The 18,630-nt window shown below is 45.9% G+C and overlaps 1 protein-coding gene across 1 annotated transcript in view; it reads left to right on the top strand.

Moving 5' to 3' along the window:
• LOC119395950 (neuropeptide CCHamide-1 receptor) overlaps positions 1–17,065 on the top strand; it is a 30,050-nt gene extending 12,985 nt beyond the window's left edge. The window contains exon 2 of the mRNA XM_037662978.2: positions 12,684–17,065. Coding sequence (XP_037518906.1) covers positions 12,745–13,977 — 1,233 coding nt within the window. The 5' untranslated portion in view covers positions 12,684–12,744 and the 3' untranslated portion in view covers positions 13,978–17,065. The remainder of the gene's footprint in view (positions 1–12,683) is intronic.
• The last annotated feature ends 1,565 nt before the right edge of the window (positions 17,066–18,630 follow it).

Here is an 18,630-nt window from a genome sequence, read left to right as displayed (position 1 = left end):
CATAATTTTCAATATGTGGTGGCTCTTCCAAGTCTCTAAGGTGTGTTTCTGTAACCGCATAAACACCTATCTGTTCCTTGTTTAACTGTCCCTCAATCTCTAACCATTTTGCCTTTTTTCTGCCACCCTGCATGCTAATGTAACTAATTGCAACACGCGCCTTCTCCCTTCTTTTACCTTTTCTCTGTTTTTTCGCTATACTACCTGTCAAAGAGTCCCCCTGGTTGTTTTCCTCATTACAAGCTACCTTGGGCACCGAAGGGCCCGCGTGCCCCCCAAAAAAGCTACTGCGCGTCCTGCAAGACGCCAACCCACCTCATGGCCAAGCCTCCTATCGAAGTGTATTCCGTCTCTTCGAAAACCACCCCACCTGTGCACCTCTCTGTTTATTTCCACTACCTCGATGCCTTTCTCTCGACTAATTCGCCATATCTCTTTGTTTGCGACGACAACCGCTCTTTGCAAGCTGATATTTCGCACTGGTACTTCCGGTATTGTGCATACCACTATCTGCACCTGAGGGGAAATGGCGCGCATGTCATCGACCCCTTTCGCCAATGTGGTCGCTAGTTCGGCTGATTCTTTACTCAAGACGTCGTTTAGACCTCCCGCGATTATCACGAGGTTACGTCCATTAGACTTAGTTGCGAGTTCTGCGCTAGCTTGTCTCATCACTGATCTCAGCCTACGTCCCGGGAACTTCCCTATTAAAACTCGTTTGTCGCCTCTCACCCTTTCCTCGATTGCTTCTGCGCATGTAGCTAAATTCGAGTCCCCGGCGATTATCACGTGATCCGACTTTTCTGCTGGACTCTCCCGCACCTGGCCACTGCCCCGGTTACTAGCGCGTGCTACTGCTGTTGTTTTGTCCCCTCCCGTTCCCAAGACTACTTCGCGGAAAGTGGGTCCTGTGACCCTTGCACCTGTCTTTTCCAAACCTGTTTCCTCCTTCGCGCCTACCACTGTCGGGGTCGATGCCCCATTGTTGCCGCTGTCGCTTGCTACCTTTGCTGGCATGGCTACCTTTGCTAATCCCTCCTCGGCTGTTAAGCCTTTCCGCCATAGCCATCGTTTTTTCCCGCTCTGTCGCTACCGCTTTCTCCAGCTCGGAGATTCTCACCATGAGCTCATTCTGGGCGGCCATCATTATTTCCATTTTCGCCTCTAACTCGGATTGCTTACACTTGGCGTCAGCTGTCTCTGTCGTCTCATCCTCACAAACCTCTATTTTCCGCCCCATTCCGCATCCTGAACACTTTACGGTCTTTTTGACCATGGCTATAGATCGTTCACACGGAGGATTAGATACACTTAAAGCCAAATGATATCACAAAACTCCGCAAGTACGTTACACGTCAAAGCACCTGTGCACCTTTCAGCCACGTGGTGGCCGAACAAACAAATATTTTAAAAAAAAAACACCCGAGGCGACTGTCACACCACTTTGTACCAACAGTACAAAGTTGTAAGCTCTATTAAGCTGCAATCTAGCGGATTAACTAAAAAAAACAAGCTCGAATCATGCAAAAAAAAAAAAAACACTTATCTGACGCTGTCATTCCGGAGCCCACGAAAAACACGTCCGTCCTCTAGCAGCACCAAACAAGTTAGCTGAGGACCTAGCGCCACCTGCTGACAAATTGGAAAAGTACCAGAAGCACTGGCTCTGGAGGCAGCAAAGGGACTTCGCGTAACGGTGAGCGTTAGGAAAGCTTATTGTTCCTGTTTTTTATATTAAAAATCTCTGAAAATGAAGGTGGTTAACGGCAGTTGCCCTCCCTCTTGTAAAGTCAAAACGTTAGGCGTAATCAACAGTTTGCGAGGAGGGCTATCGGCATCGCCATCGCTTCTCAGCGTTGCTGGAAGAGGTTGAATTTTTTTTTTACTTAAAACCACAGTACGGCTTGCAAACCACAGGTTGGACGTGTCTAATTATGATGTAATTGAGCACTTTTCTTTTATATATATATATATATATATATATATATATATATATATATATATATATATATATATATATATATATATATATATATATATATATATATATATATATATATATGTCTATTGTGTGTGTGTGTGTGTGTGTGTGTGTCTAGCATGCAGGTAGCGTGCTGCTGTAGTAAGGCCGCGAAACGAAAAATGTTTGTTTGTTTTTGCATTGAAATTAAACGATGAGTGCGTGCAGTGTATGCGAAACAGCACGCTTTGTGCACAGTTTTCGTCGGCGATCATTACGTGCCTCTCTAAATGAGCATCTTGTACATTCCCGTGGAGCTAAAGCGTAATGTTCGTCTTCCGCAGAAAGCGGTGGGCATCATACTTGAAGAGTGCAACAGCCAGCCACTCATACTTACTGTCGTACCGGCAAAATACCGTATTTACTCGAATCTAGGCCGGCCCCGATTTTAAGCCGACCCCCGAAATTCGCAAGGCCACCCCATACCACCCCCCCACTTTTGCAAGTCGTTTTTTCGAAAAAAGAAACATCGGCTTAGATTCGAATAAATACGGTAGGGCAGCAACACACTGCCTTTTCCAATAAGCAATAAGCTTCCACAGGCTGCAAGATGTACATGCCGCTTCTTAGGTGCTATATAGTGCATACTGCAATTAATGACGATGAGTGGATTTCAGTGGCGCGAGGGCCATGCCTGGCCAAAGGGTGCCAAGCGAATCGGTGATTGTGAAGTTCCACTGAGAAATGGTAACACTAATGATAATGTAAAACGGTTGTACACAGTGATTGGCGTATTACATAGAAAAGGATGAGCATGAGTCGGTGATGGAATAAATGCTGTCGATGTTAGCAGCTCGGCGACCTAACTACAGGCTTTTCTTGCCCGCAATGTCATGGAGGCGTGTGCTTTTATATACTGTACACTTGTGATAGCGGCCTCTCTTGGGGGACCCAGTTACGAATGCATTTGGTGAATGATCTAGTGTATAATTATAACTAAAGAAATTAACGATAGATTTGGTTTCATCTATCACAAGCTTTTATTCATTAATCCTCAATCACAAATCTCATATGAATGCCTCACTCACACTGAACCTCAATTCACAAAGTTACAGTGCATTCCAAGAACCTCACTTGAGCATTGCCAGACTGCCAGCTATACTTTAATCTCATCAAATACGCTTAGATCGCGCGCAAAATGATAAATCAAAGCGAAAGGTTCGCCAAACCCCGCGTAACTTCTTTGTCATCCATGCAATGAAGGTTCAAAGTACAAGATGCAGCACCTTAAATTTGGAGCTTTTTAAAGAAGTTTGGTCTTTATAAGTACCACCTTGGGGGAACCCCCATGGCTTATGGACATATTGGTAATTTAAAAAGAAATTTTACAAGAAACTTCGTTAGTGTGGACACATCCGTTTTTAGGAGAAAAAAAAATTTACTAGGGAGATCAAGAAGTCTAACTGTCCAAGCTTGACTTGGAACTCAACTTTAACGCAGAATTCTGCACGTAGTTAAAGCACAAAGCGTAAGCACAACTCGAAGAACCGAGACTCTTGCCGGAGCGCATGCAGCCTTCAGGATGCATCGAGGATGCGCTCGCGTATGCGGCGTCGAAAACAGGGTGCGCTCAACAAAGACATATTTATTACTAGAAAGACATAATTCCGTTCCTAGTAAGATGGCCCCTTTCAAAGGCAGAGGTTACGTCTCAGATCACTACAAACTTTGCGTCAGTCTTCGTCGGCCGTGGTTTCCTCAGTTTTTGCACAGCCTCGCTCTAACTGGGGAGAGCCTTCATTATACTACTCCACGTTTCGGGGGTCATAAACAGGGCTTTGGTAAAGCCTTCGCTTCGAATCTAAGCTCACTGGAATGCGCGCGGCTGAGGTTAATCCGACGGCGTCATTCCACCGCGCCGGAACGACATGAACATAACGGAAGAGATTAGTCTCCTAGTCACTTCGCAAATATATATTTAAAGCCGTTCTCGCTACAGTCCGTGGTCTCTTGCGAAGTTCGTTACGCGACGGTCCTTGACAATTATTCAACGGTGAGTCTTACGAAACTGGACTTTCATGCACTTCTGTCAGTAAATGACCTTGCACTGATGTCTTGGCTATTTTATTTTCGCGTTTTCATCACTATTATGGCGTCGTTCAGCTTGAAAGTGAATGCCAGGGTGTTTGCACTGCGGCTAGTGATAACTGACGGACAGCTCAGCATACGAAAGCTGGGTAACAGGAATTAATGTTCGGAGGCTGGTCGGGATGTTTGATTAATCTGTAGTCGTTTACATTATAATTTAATGCAGTTACGAAATTCACAGATATCCGTGCCAGCCTTTTTTTTTTCAGTCCATACTTTATTGGAGGGCTTAACAGCTATTTATCTGTCCCGTTAGCGCTGCTGCAATCAAGTGAGCTTCACAAACTGTTCGAACACTGCATCCGCCCCGCCGCCCCCCCATCCCTTCCATTCATGCCCTCCTTTGCCTGTGCAAGCATTTGCAGTTCAGATGGGCAGATGGATTTCTTCCCTTTGTTTTTTGAACATGACCTTGTGTTGCCTTTGAGAGGGAAACGCAATTAACGAAGGAGGTGATGTACACGTCAAGGACCTTCAACCCAAGTTTATTAAACCAAATGCAAGCTTGTTGCGGTGAACTGAAACCAGCAAAAGAAGCCAAAGAATCGGAAAAGAAACCATAAGCGCCACATACGTTAACACAGGGCGCCCATTTAATCCACCCATTCTTTCCCCAATTATATTACTAACCAACTAGCCCAATTTTCCGTTCTATCAAGCCACCATTTGTCTTATGCCGTAACTGAGGAACTGCGTAACCTTCACACGACTAGGTCCGCCTTCCTTTCTTTTTATTATCGCCTAATTTTGCTTCGCGCGCATTTCCCGTGATGGCATTCCACTGTTTCCAATGGGTGATTAGCCGAAGCTACGTGCCACGGTCGGTGATGTTCAAAGAAATGCGAGTCGCGCAGGTCGTCATTCGTACGTTTACATTCGTTCTTCCTCGTAGCGGGACTCCCCCGAAACGAAGCGTGCTCGAACTCTCCTGTTTTAGTATTTGACCGTTTTCGCTACACGCAGCCGTTTCATACTTTGCATGCACCGACGCCGGCGAGCGTACCACGTACCGCAGTTGCTTGGGATTTTCCGGGCTCGGTAAGGGGCTCGTTATTGCGAACAGCAAACGCACATGGCAGAACGCTGGAGAAATACAAAGAAACCCTGAAAGAAGCTCAGGGCCGCCCAGCGTGCAGTGGAACGAGAAATGACAGGCTGAACCCTATGAGATAGGAACACAGCAGATTGGACCAGAGAACAAACAGGTGTAGCCGATATCATGGAAGATATTAAACGGCCAGTAAACAACCTCGCAGTCTAAAATTTGTGACGGAGAGATAACTGCGCACTTGTACAATGTGAACATGCTACCGCAAGAATATTGCGAACAAGTGCTGTAATAAGGATAGGTTACAGTCTGTAGAGCAAGCAGCTTCGGCTGTCGCTTGGCCTTGCCACGTTTCTCGGCAGTGAAGGGGAGTAGGCGTAGCCCTTTGTTGTGACCACGCCCACTGCGGAACGTAATACGGGGTCAGCGCTTATGTCATCGGCGCACAGCCAACGACTGAGCAATGCTTCCTCTACGTGTCGCTCGTAGAGCGGCGCGGTGAGAAAGCGTGGTGCGAGGGGTGCAAGACACTGGCGAGGTAAACAAATATGTCACGGCGCATGCGCCGTTCCCCTAGTGGTAAGTCGCGAGATTCCCCATGATCTCGGAGGCTTTCGTTCCGGCGATACCACTTGTCCCGGTAGTCTCGGCTATAAAAACGGCAGAGGGCAGCATACGAAAATGAAAATGGGGACTGCGCGGCCAAAACTGCATCAGTGCAGGGCCAAGGCACCGTTTCGTAGTGCAAAGGTCCAATCGACGAAATCGGTGCTACGCAATGTTGCCCATGGACAGAATAACGTCACTGCGTGGCCGAAAAGGAATGGTCAGGCGCAGTAGAGGGGCGCGGGAATTGTTTTTCGAAATCGAGCATCCGCGCAGAGCTGTGACAATAGGGAAATGGGATCGCTGCTGCCCTCTGTACGAATTAGCGAGCTTGTTTGGGAGGCGTAAAAAAAAGGAGCCTGTTTACTGGCCCTTTAAAGGAACACTAAAGAGCGAAACAATTTTTCTCATATTGGTAAAGTACTCTTTCACAATACCAAAAACACCACGCTTGCTGCGAAAATACGCTTAATAAGCGAGAAAACGCGCAAAAACAAAATGTGGGTGGCGGCGCCACCTTGAAGTTTCCGCACCATTCGCCGTGACGTCACATGTTTTGACGGCGCCTACTAGGGACTACGTAGTTCCTAATCGATAAAAAATAAAGTACGTTATCCTCTGAGGGGGCCATAGACTTAACATACCAAGTTCGGGGTAATTTTGTTGAACCAATGGCTCCAAAATACAAAAATAGGCCGCGTATCTGCGTGCTTCGCTGCAAATGTCGTGTAAAGACGATAGAAGAGGCGCTGTGTGAGATATGGACGCCATCTGGCAATACGTCGGGAAGCATGAGTGCTGTGTTGCGTGCTGGTAGTCCCGGCGCAGCAGCAGGCGAAGACCTGCGGTGACCAACGCGACCGGCGGGGACGCCAGCCAGCCCGAAAACGCGGTTTGGCGCGAAGCGCTGAAGCAGAGAAACGTCCGCACTCAACGAGTACTCTCCACACACTCTTTTATTTACACGTCGCCTGGGTAAAACAGGAACGCCAGAGCGGCGCCCACAACCGGCAGCCTGAAGGCCGCCCACAACGCTGCTTTTTCATTTTTTAAATATTTTTTTCATCTTCTTGGCCTTCTCAAAACTAAAGTTTTTCAACACCAACCCACGGCATTCGTACAGTGCAATACAGAACCGAAACCGAAACACAACAATGAGCTCGTGCGAAGGGCACGGAGGAAGGCAAATTTCAGCGCAGTCGCATTTTCAGCTTTGTTGAAACAGCGCTCACTAGACGACGACGAAGTAAAAGAAGGCACACGACAGGCAGCGCCTGTCCTGTGCCTTCTTTTACTTCGTCGTCGTCTAGTGAGCGCTCTTTCAACAAAGATGAACGCATACCAACTCTCTCAAGCTTCCATTCTTATGCATTTTCAGCGCAGCTTAAGAAACTAGGGTCCTTAAAATTACGTATGTATGCATTTTCTATTAAAGGAACACGCCACCTAATACTTACCTAGTGATGTTGCACCTCAGATATGCATGATATTTACTTTTTGATCGACAACGTTCACAAGTATGAACAGCCGTACCAGTTCAAGCCGGCTGGCCCTTGGGCAAGTGGTTCAACTTTGGCCGAGTGGCTGAATCGAGGGACGTGCCGACAAACAGAAAGACAGAAAGACAGACCAAAATTTCTGCGTTTAAGTTCCCCAAGAAAGACTATCGTCTTTAATAAATACTTTGGGATCCGTGACTTCAAGCAGGGAGATTTCGGCGCGAAATTTAAAAACGAAATTTTCATCTTCATTTCTCCTCTAATATTAAACCTATGGTGGCGAAATTAACGACATTGGAGTTCTCAGAGCCCAATTTATCGATCTAAACTGACTCATTGTTTCTCTTTAGTGTCCCTTTAAAGACAAAAAAAGATAAAAAAGGACCTGGACAGGTAACGTCATGAGAACCACAGATAACAGACGGCCAGTTAGAAAATAGGAATGGATACTAAGAGATGGTAAGTGCCGCCGTGGACGGCAAAGAGTTAGGTGGAGCGACAAATTTAAGAAATTCGGAGGCATAAAATAGAATCGTCTAGAGATTTACAGGATGCGTTGGCGATCATTTGCAGAGGCCTTCGTCCTGAAGTGCGCATAGAAAACAGGCTGTAGATGAAGAGTGATATTGTCAGGCTGTCAGCCGTGTGTACTCTGTCACATACGAAACACCGGCCGAAAATCGTTATAAATATTAATGACTTGTGCAGCGTTAACTGCTTTTGCGGCTAAATTGAAATCGTTTCGTTGTATGCTGCTTAGTCCGTTTTGCACTGCCTCACCAGACGTCTTGTACTGCAACAAATGGATGTGGACACATGCATTTAAAGAAATAAATCGGAAAGCACAAGAAAATACGTAGAGACCTAAGAAAACTGTACAATATTATGGTGCGCCAGTGCACAGGATCTCTTTGGCCATTTGGCATGCTATTTTATATACCTTGCGCTTTAAACTGCACCTTAACCCACTGGGACTCGATGGCCGATCCAACGGGTGTTAATGAGCGTCCAATTAGCGTAATTAGTGAGCCGCTACTTGAGAAGCGTCGTTGCTGCAACTCAGTGTTTACACGACATGGCACCGGAACCCGATTAGCTTCCTGTTACGGACAGCTTCATTTCCTTTATTTAATGGCTTTGGATCTACTTACGCAGTTCTCACGGAGAGAACTTAAATTTACCTCTCTGAAAGCAGCTAAATCTGTCGTTCAACTTTTTGCTCGATACAGGCTTTCGACTAATACGATGTTGATTGAGTTGATGTGGAAGAAATAAAATTGGACGCATGACTTTACTGGTCTATACTTATTCAAGTAAAACGTGAAACTTCGAACACTTCCTGCGGTTGTTCCCAAGCTATCGTAGGGAAAAGAATGAGTTTTTTCACAACCTAAAAAAGAAAAAGCTGTCCCGCAACCGTCTTGCATCAAAAGGGCCCTCCAGCACTTTTGAAGCACTTATTTTTTATATCTGGGTAGCGTTCACTTATTACTGTGGATAACTTTAGCGCAGGTCAAAGCGCCGATATCAATTGTTTCAATATTTTAATCCCGCAGTGAAGTCTCTCCATCGCTGCCAGTAATGGCACTCGCCAGAACTAATGCGGGAGGAAATGACGTCGACGTGCGCAGGCTTGTGATTTGATTAGCGTAACTTTAGAAGTGATCGTGGTGTGGCATCAAAAATAAGATTATTATTTTTTTTGCGCTTTTTCATCATCATCATCATCATCATCATCATCAGCCTGTCTACGCCCACTGCAGGGCAAAGGCCTCTCCCATGTTCCGCCAATCAACCCGGTCCTGTGCTTTCTGCTGCCACGTTATACCTACAAATTTCTTAATCTCATCTACCCACCTAATTTTCTGTCTTCCCCTCACGCGTTTGCCTTCTCTTGGAATCCAGTCAGTTACTCTTAATGACCACCGGTTATCCTGCCGACGTGCTACGTGCCCGGCCCATATCCATTTCTTCTTCTTAATTTCAACTATGATATCCTTAACCCCCGTTTGTTCCCTGACCCACTCTGCTCTCTTCCTGTCTCTTAAGGTTACACCTATCATTTTCCTTTCCATCGCTCGCTGCGTCGTCCTCAATTTAAGTTGAACCCTCTTTGTAAGTCTCCAGGTTTCTGCTCCGTAGGTAAGTACCGGTAAGATGCAGCTGTTATATACCTTCCTCTTGAGAGATAGTGGTAGACTACCATTCATGATTTGAGAATGCTTGCCGAATGAGCCCCATCCCATCCTTATTCTTCTAGTTATTTCACTCTCATGGTTCGGCTCCGCGGTTACTACCTGTCCTAAGTAGACGTACTCCTTTACAACTTCCAGCGTCTCGCCACCTATCGCAAAGCGCTGTTCTCTACCAAGATTGTTCCACATTACTTTAGTTTTATGCATATTAATTTTCAGACCTACTCTTCCACTTTCCGTATCCAGTTCAGTAATCATGAGCTGTAATTCGTCTCCCGCGTTACTCATCAATGCAATGTCATCAGCGAATCGCAGGTTACTGAGATACTCTCCATTAACTCTTATCCCTAATTCTTCCCAATCTAGGGCCCTGAAAACCTCCTGTAAACACGCGGTGAATAGCATTGGAGAGATCGTGTCTCCCTGTCGTACGCCCTTCTTTATTGGGATTCTGCCGCTTTCTTTATGAAGGACTATAGTGGCTGTGGATGCGCTGTAGATTTCTTCCATTATGTTTATATAGGCTTCGTCGATGCCCTGATTCCGCAGTGCTTGCATGACTGCTGATGTCTCCACCGAATCAAATGCCTTCTCGTAATCTATGAAGGCTATGTATAGGGGTTGGTTGTATTCCGCGCATTTTTCTATCACCTGATTGATAGTATGAATATGGTCTATTGTTGAGAAGCCTGTACGAAATCCTGCCTGGTCCCTTGGTTGATTAAACTCTAATGTCGTATTAATTCTGTTAGCAATTACTTTTGTGAATAGCTTGTAGACAACGGACAGTAAGCTGATGGGCCTGTAATTTTTCAGGTCCTTGACGTCCCCTTTCTTATGGATCAAGATGATGTTGGCATTCTTCCAAGATTCTGGTATCCTCCCTGTCGAGAGACACTTCGTATACAGGGTGGCCAGTTTCTCTAACTTTTTCATTGAACTTTAAATAAACGCTATCGCAACAAGAAAGATCGCTACAACTACAGAACACGATGGAGGCGCTTGCTGCCAATTCGACTGTGGCTCTTTGCTTCTGCGGGTCGGATGTCCACGCGTAAGGCTTCTTATGCTTCCCTTCTCTTTCTTGTGTACGTTTGGCAGCGGCTTCGTTTCGCACGTGTCGTATGCTCTCGATTGTTATTGAAGCGGTGCAAGTATCCCCCTTCGTGGAAGAGATGTCGCTGCACACTTCTAGTTCTTCGGGTGGCTGTACTGAACAACCCGTGAAGCCTGTGAAGAACAAGAAACAACTTCGCGCAGTCCCGGGATGCTCAACAGGCAGGAGCAACCATTCTACACCGCCCTTGCCGTTCCACAAATTCCCTTCACAGGATGAGAGCAGGGAGTGTCTTTGAGTTTCCTTGTAAAGAGCGGCGAGCAAAGCCTTTCTTCGAAGCAGTAGCGCCAGCTCATTTCTAACAGCCTTACCTGTGGACTGTGTAAACAAAACCTCGTCGTCAGGCACGACGTTCTTTGTTACTATGTCAACGGCGTCATCATTACGTTGGACAGATTGGCAACAATGGTGTGCAAACTTCCCCTCCGTAGGAACTTTCAGCTCATTTCATTGGCTGCGCCTTGCAATCTCTGTGGCAAGTGAAATGTGTTCATGTGACTGTGCGAAGATTGAGTTGAGGGTGGGCATTTTTTTTTTGTTTTGCACTGTGAACGTTCCTGGCTGAATAACTTCGGAGTGCGTGCCCCTATCACCGCTGTTTTTGCTGCGTTAACCTGTCCATCCTTCAGTATACTCAACCCGCAAGTAAAAAAACAAACAAAAGCACGCAACTTCACGAAATGAATCATGACGAGTCGGTGAAGCTCTGGATGTCGTATGGGTAACCGTACGTTGTCCAAGCGCTGCCCCATATAATTTAAATTGAGTGGCATAAAGGGACATAAAGTGACATAAAGAGTCGACGACAAAGCTAGGCCTTAAGGTCAATACTGTCTACGTTGAATCGCCGACCAGCATAAAGGGTTTGTCCTTGTAGGTGTTTTATATTGTTCTGTGACAATTATGATTGATGTTTGTCTATTGTAAACCTTTTTTTATTCACATACACACATATATGTTTTATATACCGTGACACCGGACAGCGAGAGTCGACGACAAAGCTAGGTCCTAAGGTCCATAATGTGTACGTTGAAGTCGCCGACTAGTATAAAGGATTTGTGCTTGCAGGTGTTTTATATTGGTTTGTCACAATTATGTTTGAGATTACTATATTGTTAAACCGATTGTTAAAACCACGCATATCCACGAAGTGAACCATGACGAGTGGTCGAGTAGGTGTGTAAGCACGGACGCCGACATACGGATGGACGGGCATGCCTCGGGCTTAAAAATGCTTCGCCCCTAAAATGGAGGCTTGAATAGTGTTGGAGGGCACCTTCAAGAAATACTCATCTCGTTGACATGGGGCAAATGTCTACGTGACACACTAATAGGCATTATGGTGGAACAGTTGACAGTCTAGCTTACAAGGCTGCAGGCTTCGCTGCCGTAGTATAATGCAAACACAGTACAAAACGTACTCATTTCATCGATATGTAGCGTACATTTACACGTTTAAAACATTTAGTCGGTGTCAGATTATTTTCTGTGTTATAAAATAACGGGTGAGCTCTACAGAAAAAAGGGGTTTTCATATTAAATGAGTGAAAGTTTTATGCCGAAGTCCGCTTTGCAACATTGCTGAAGAAATATTTTCACCACAGCAAGCACCAAACTCCCTGATGCATTACATCAACGATTTTCAGAGCAACAGTTTTCTTGACCAGGTTTAAAAATCTTCCGTATTATTTCATTGTTTGACTTCGGTGGAGGTCTATCTCAAGCTTTCCTGCTTTTTTTGTTCTAGCGAATGCAAAAATTCTTCAGTACTGCCAGGTATTAGTTCCTATCTCATATTCGAACAATCTCGCGCTCTTCACACACACAGTGCCGAGTTTCACAAGCGGTCGCTCAATAGGGTTCTTTTCAAGTACCGCAGTAGGGCTCGTGTGGCTTTCTGGCCAGATATGCGTCTATCCTTCTCTCTCTCTCTTTTACTCCCCTATTCCCCCTCCCCATGTGTAGGGTAGCAAACTGGACGCATTGTCTAGTTAACCTCCCTGCCTTTCCTACATTCCTTCTCTCTCTCTCTCTCGCGCTCTTCGTAAATAGTCTGCCGATCTGTCTCAGATTTGCCTAACGTGCTGCGTTCTTGATTTTTGTCTTGCAGTACCTGTGCTTAGGTGCAATCTGACCTGGACCGAGTACCTGCTGCCTGGAGAGTCCAGCGCATGGCCGACGTACCTGAGAGCTACGACATGCTGTCGACGTCCACATTGGGCCCGATGGTGGCCAACGTGACGTCCATGACGTTACGGGTCACCAGGGACCAATCAGTGTCGCGCATCTACAGCAACAGCACGCCTGCTTCTCACCTCAACCTGACCACGGGTCACGGTGATTCCGAAGAGTTCGTGCCATATGAGCAAAGGCTAGAGACATACGTGGTGCCCACGCTTTTCGCCTTCATATTCCTCGTCGGGCTACTCGGCAACGGAACGCTGATCCTCGTGTTCATTCGGAACCGGACAATGCGCAGTGTTCCCAACATCTACATCATGAGTCTCTCTCTGGGCGACTTCATCGTCATCGCCGGCACTGTGCCGTTCATCAGCACCATCTACATTCTAGACTCGTGGCCCTACGGGCTTTTCCTCTGCAAGCTGAGCGAGTTCCTTCGGGACGTGTCCATCAGCGTGACCGTGTTGACGCTCACTGTGCTTAGCATAGACCGGTACGTGGCCATCGCTATGCCGCTTCTCAACCACAAAGGTCGTCGACACACAAGACGAACTATTACCATCATGCTTACGGTGGCGGTGTGGATGGTCGCCGTACTGTTGGCAATACCAGGAGCCCACTTTTCGTTCGTAATGGAAGTGGAGGCCACTCCCGAGCTGAAATACAGTGTGTGCTACCCGTTTCCGCCTGAGATGTGGCCTTGGTACCCGAAGCTCATGGTGCTCATGAAGTTCCTAGTCCAGTACTTGCTGCCGCTGGCGATAATCGGCACGTTCTACGGTCTCATGGCCCGCCAGCTGATTCGCACGTCCCGCGCTAACCTGACGCAGCCTGGCTGTGGCGGAGTGGCGCAGCTCAAGCAGATGAAAGCACGCGTCAAGGTGGCCAAGATCGCCCTGGCTTTTGTCATCCTCTTCGCCGTGTGCTTTTTCCCAAACCACGTGTTCATGATGTGGTACTATTTCGCACCCGACGCTCCGTCGCACTACAACAGCTTCTGGCACGTCTGGAAGATCATGGGCTACGTGATGACGTTCGTCAACTCGTGCTTGAACCCCATCGCCCTGTACCTGGTCAGCGGAGTGTTCCGCAACCATTTCAAGCACTACCTCTTCTGTAGCCGACGTGCGGCCAGCGGTGCCCACTCGCGCAACAATTCCTATTCTTTCCGCACAATTCACAGCTCCAGCATGTCCAAGTGTACGGCGTCCACGAAGATCTGACGAATGACCTGCCTCCGAAGGAGAGCAAAGGTCAAATGCCATGGTCAAAACGGGCTTCATGCCATCGATGAACCGGAGTTTAGGTCCGTTTCTGAGAGAACCTTTTAGATCTGCCTGCGTTCACCACCACCAGACATTCCACGAGTATGCGCCTGCGACATTTGGCTCCCTAACGACCACTACTTGTCACGTGCTTTCGGAATGCTACCAGTGCACGGCAACTCTAATAAGGGCACAAACAACTTGTTTAACAGTCAGGCCACTACCATCTATTTGGAACTGATGGTGCTTGTTCAAGAAGACTGTGCGTGGTTTGTGGTTTCACTGAGAGTCTTTTGTGTACTGCAAGTGCTCTGATGCCTTGTAATGGTGCACTGAAGGCTTGCCGAACAATGATTGGTGCAAAGAGGTACCAAAGGCGCCCGTTACGCGTTTCAGTGGTACCTATTACTACGTGATGCATGTTGTACATTAGTGTCATTGTGGTGTGACAGTGATCAGGTACATGCCATTATAAACTGGCTTTCCCCGATTCGCCGATTCCTAAAGTAGGTTTATGGGAACCTGTAAGACATTCTCATGTACATAATGTTCATCTTTAGCAGTGTTCGATGAGTATTGCGTATTTAACGTGTGCGCGTTGATGAAATGTACGAAAAAAAAATCTTCACTATGGATCTCCTGTTCAGGTGCGCATTGTGTTCTCTTAAGTGAAGCAAAAAAAAAAGCGAATATTTGTCTTACCACTTCGCTTTTTGTGTACCGAAGCCAGGAATGGCATGCGACCTCAATGGGACCAATTTATCCCTGACTGTACGTTTGATGCTGTTGCAGCTAAAGAACAGAATGTTTATGAGCGAATGACGTGAGTGCATTTCGGGGTTGATCATGAACGAACCTTCGGAATTGCATTTGAATCATCGATCATGCAGTCGTCTCTGTGTAAATATCGGCGAGAGTCTACGTAAACGTAACATAGATACACGCGATTACTTTATTTCACAGTCGCCATAACGGTCGTGCCATTTTTATTGAAACTATATTACTTGCTGTCAGAGGAGAAAACCTTTTAAACAGACCCTAAAAAATTGTCAGAATTAGCTTCACAATGCAAACATGTTGAGGGGAATGCATGTAAGGCCCCTCTAAAAGCAAGCTAAGGTATGTGCACACCCACAAACATATATGTACTGCTTGTATATGCACCCACAGACCGCCAGGCATAGCTTTCGAAACATTACCACGTCTAAAAAAGAAACTAATAATTGTAGGCTTTCTTGTCAGAAGTATGAGATGTAAAACCCTTGCCACGGGATCTTTAAAGGGACACTAAAGAGAAACAATGGATCGGTTTAGATTGATAAATTGTACTTTGAGAACTATAATGTCGTTAATTTCACCATCATCGGTGCATTAATAAAGGAGAAAAGGAAGTTCAAAGATTGAATTTTAAATTTCGCGCCAAAATCTTCACGCGTGACGTCACGAATTTCAAAGCGTACTTATCCTATATTGGAGCCATTGGCTCAACAAAATTTCCTAAAACTTGGTATGTTAACTACATGGCCCCCTCAGAGGACAGTGTACTTCATTTTTACCGTTTAGGAACTACGTAGGCCCTAGTAGGCGCCGTCAAAATATGTGACGTCACGGCGAATGGTGCGGAATCTTCAAGGTGGCGTCGCCACCCACATTTCCTTTTTGCGCGATTTCACGCTTATAAAGGTGTTCTCGTAGAAAGCGTAGTGTTTCTGGTCCCGTGGAAGAGTAGTTCACTAATACGAGAAAAATCGTTTTGCTCTTTAGTGTCCCTTTAAGATATTATTGATAAATTATTTATTACCATCATTTCCTAGTGCGGAAAATCTGCTGCTATTAATTGTTGTCTAAGTGAGCCTTAAGAGTGGATGATGCAGCTCATTGAGAAGCGTATCACTATGTCCGCCGGACGATCAATCGTACTACGAAACGAAGATCTTAAATGCGTACTTACCGTACCATTCGGCCATTTCGCAATACTTTCTTCTGAGGACACTGACACTGATCATTCGAATTTGAAACTTTCGTGATGTACAACTGATACGGGAGTGAACATTGTCGACCTGCTAACGAAGGTGACGTCCAAAATTGTTTCAGTGAGTTCTCTAGGATTTGTGAAGAATAATATTACAGGATGCGCTTAGGTATTATGCCGAAGGTAGCATACGTATGCTATAAATGAATATGTTTCCGAAGCTACTTAATATCCTCGCGTCTTGCACGTTCTTAGTAGCGCTTGTAGTTTCGTAAGGCACCACTGTTACGGAACGTGAGGGAAGACGTTCAAGGATAACTGTCTCTTTTGAATATATTTACTTAAGGCTTTGAAGTCGGGAACACGCAGCACCGTTGTCTTGAGAGTTAGCGGCCCGGACTTAAGTGGCTCATGAAAAGTCATACTCCATTATTACAGTCCCATTGCGAATCTGACGACGCTTCGCACAACATAAGCTGGGCGTCAGTACGTCTGGTTAAGGAAATGTACGAGACTTTTCCGAAGCGTTCGGACAAGAATCTGCAGTCGCGTCAGCCATTAGAGCAGGCATTCACGCCTTCAAGTTTATTGTGGCAAGAGTGTTTAAACCTTCGCTATCAATTCAAAAAATATTTTGTGACTCTCTTCCCGAACGCATCCTGAATTGTTGTAACCTTCAAGAGATCTCATTGTTCTGCTCACTAGTTGCGTCATCATTACGCTATAGGCCTTTTCTTGCGGTGCTTGAGTGTCGAATGACGAGCGGGCCAACGTGATCTAATCGAATATCCCTTCACAGAGCCAGAAAATGTACAAGATGTGTTATTCGCCGCTTTCCCTTTCGTCGCGAGTCACTTACAGGTATTTTCGAAGTGCGGGGCCTGCCGCGGCAGTCATGACCTGAGATTCGTCGTTCACTGTGGTTCTTTGACGTGTGAATTGTGTTTGTAACAGTAAGAACGTGTTCAGTGTATTTAAGCTCTGTATTCTTCGTGACATTTTCAGCATTAAGCATGTACATAGTTATTTATGCGACAAATACTGTGTCAGTTCTGTGTGACCTATATAACCCCCGTTGACGTACACTAATAACGACAAAACCAGTATCACTCATGAACGTAGTACTATTTAGGCGCATCCTCTTCGTGTACACAACGGACTGTCGTGTTGTAGTGATAACTATGTGCACGTGTTCAAAGGCCATCGCTTGTAAACACACATAAATGTTTGTACATTCGATCGAGAATTGTTCAAAAGCGAAAATAAAAATTCCACTCGTGATGGCCAGCCTTGTGTCTGCCTGGTTGCTCTAAAAATCATGCCTTGCATTCTACACAGTGGTAAACGCAACACAGCACCTCCATACCGCGCAAGTATTAACGTGAGCAAGGTTGGCGTGCAGAGAATGCTCCAGTGGGGGAGAAATTCCACTTGCACCTTGCTCTAATACTACCTGCAAAGTGTTCACCCCAATCAGTAAGCATGTAGCGTCATTTGGAAAAGAGCGCATTTTGACAACATAAATAAATAAATAAATAAATAAATAAATAAATAAATAAATAAATAAATAAATAAATAAATAAATAAATAAATAAATAATGGAGCAGTGCGCAGAGTTTCACCCAAGCTAATCTAGAACGTTCTTACTGGCAATGCAGCAGGAACGTTAAACATCGGAGCACTTTTAGATGCGAAGCATGACGGAGTTCAATCCGGTGGTGGTGTGCGGCGTGACCATCATTTCTGCGCATGCGCAAGCCCTCTCCAGACACCTCTTCTCCACCCCTCTCCTCTCCTACCCCTCTCCATTCCCCCCTCTCCCCCTCCTCGTTTAGATAAAAGGCTTGCTTTAGGTCGTGCGCACGCTCAGTAACTTCGCCGGCTGCGCCGGTGTCATGAGCTCCAACGTCAACGTCGGAGCCAGTTGCAGTAATACCTTAACGCCTGCCGAGATCGCGGAGCAGCGGGTGGAACAGCGGAAGGCTCGACGCGCCGAAGCTCAACGTAAACGTCGGTAAGCGGACCCCGAGCTCCGGGCTAGGGAAGCCCAGTGCAAACGGCAACGTCGGCGGGAAAATGCTACGGATGAAACGCGGGCTCGACATGCCGAAACGCTGCTTCGCATCGCCTCATAGTCCCCTTTAGCGGTAGATGGTGTAATGTTTCCTTCAAAACTCAGATCTAAAATTATGAGAGGTACCGTAATGCCATTCCGGCTTCAAGAAGCTTCAGTTTTCTTATAGAAAGACAGTCCAGCTTCATTTGGTGCAGATCTCACTTTTTCTCAAAGTCATGCGATAAAGCGTGCTACGAACCACCACTAGAGGCTTGCGCAGCGCATATTCACTTAATCAAATTTATTGAAATGGGACAAAACACTTACCGAGTCTGTATACGATTACCTTTTTGGTCAAAACTGTACCCACAATCAATTTTGTTGAAACGGAATGAAGATATTAAAAATCAAAATACACAAGATTTTCCGTGGCTACAGGCTAACTTTTTTGCTCCGAAATCCACCCAGAATCATCTTTGAATGAAACATCAAAAACTTAAATATACCTGATTTCCAAAGGCTTACCTTTTAGGTGAAAAATACGCCCACATTACATTTTATTGAAATGGAATCAAACATTAAA

The sequence above is a fragment of the Rhipicephalus sanguineus genome, chromosome 6, assembly GCF_013339695.2.
Source record: "Rhipicephalus sanguineus isolate Rsan-2018 chromosome 6, BIME_Rsan_1.4, whole genome shotgun sequence".
Lineage (NCBI taxonomy): Eukaryota > Metazoa > Arthropoda > Arachnida > Ixodida > Ixodidae > Rhipicephalus > Rhipicephalus sanguineus.
The sequence above is the reverse complement of the archived record's forward strand: the minus strand, read 5'-3'. Positions and strand labels throughout refer to the sequence as shown.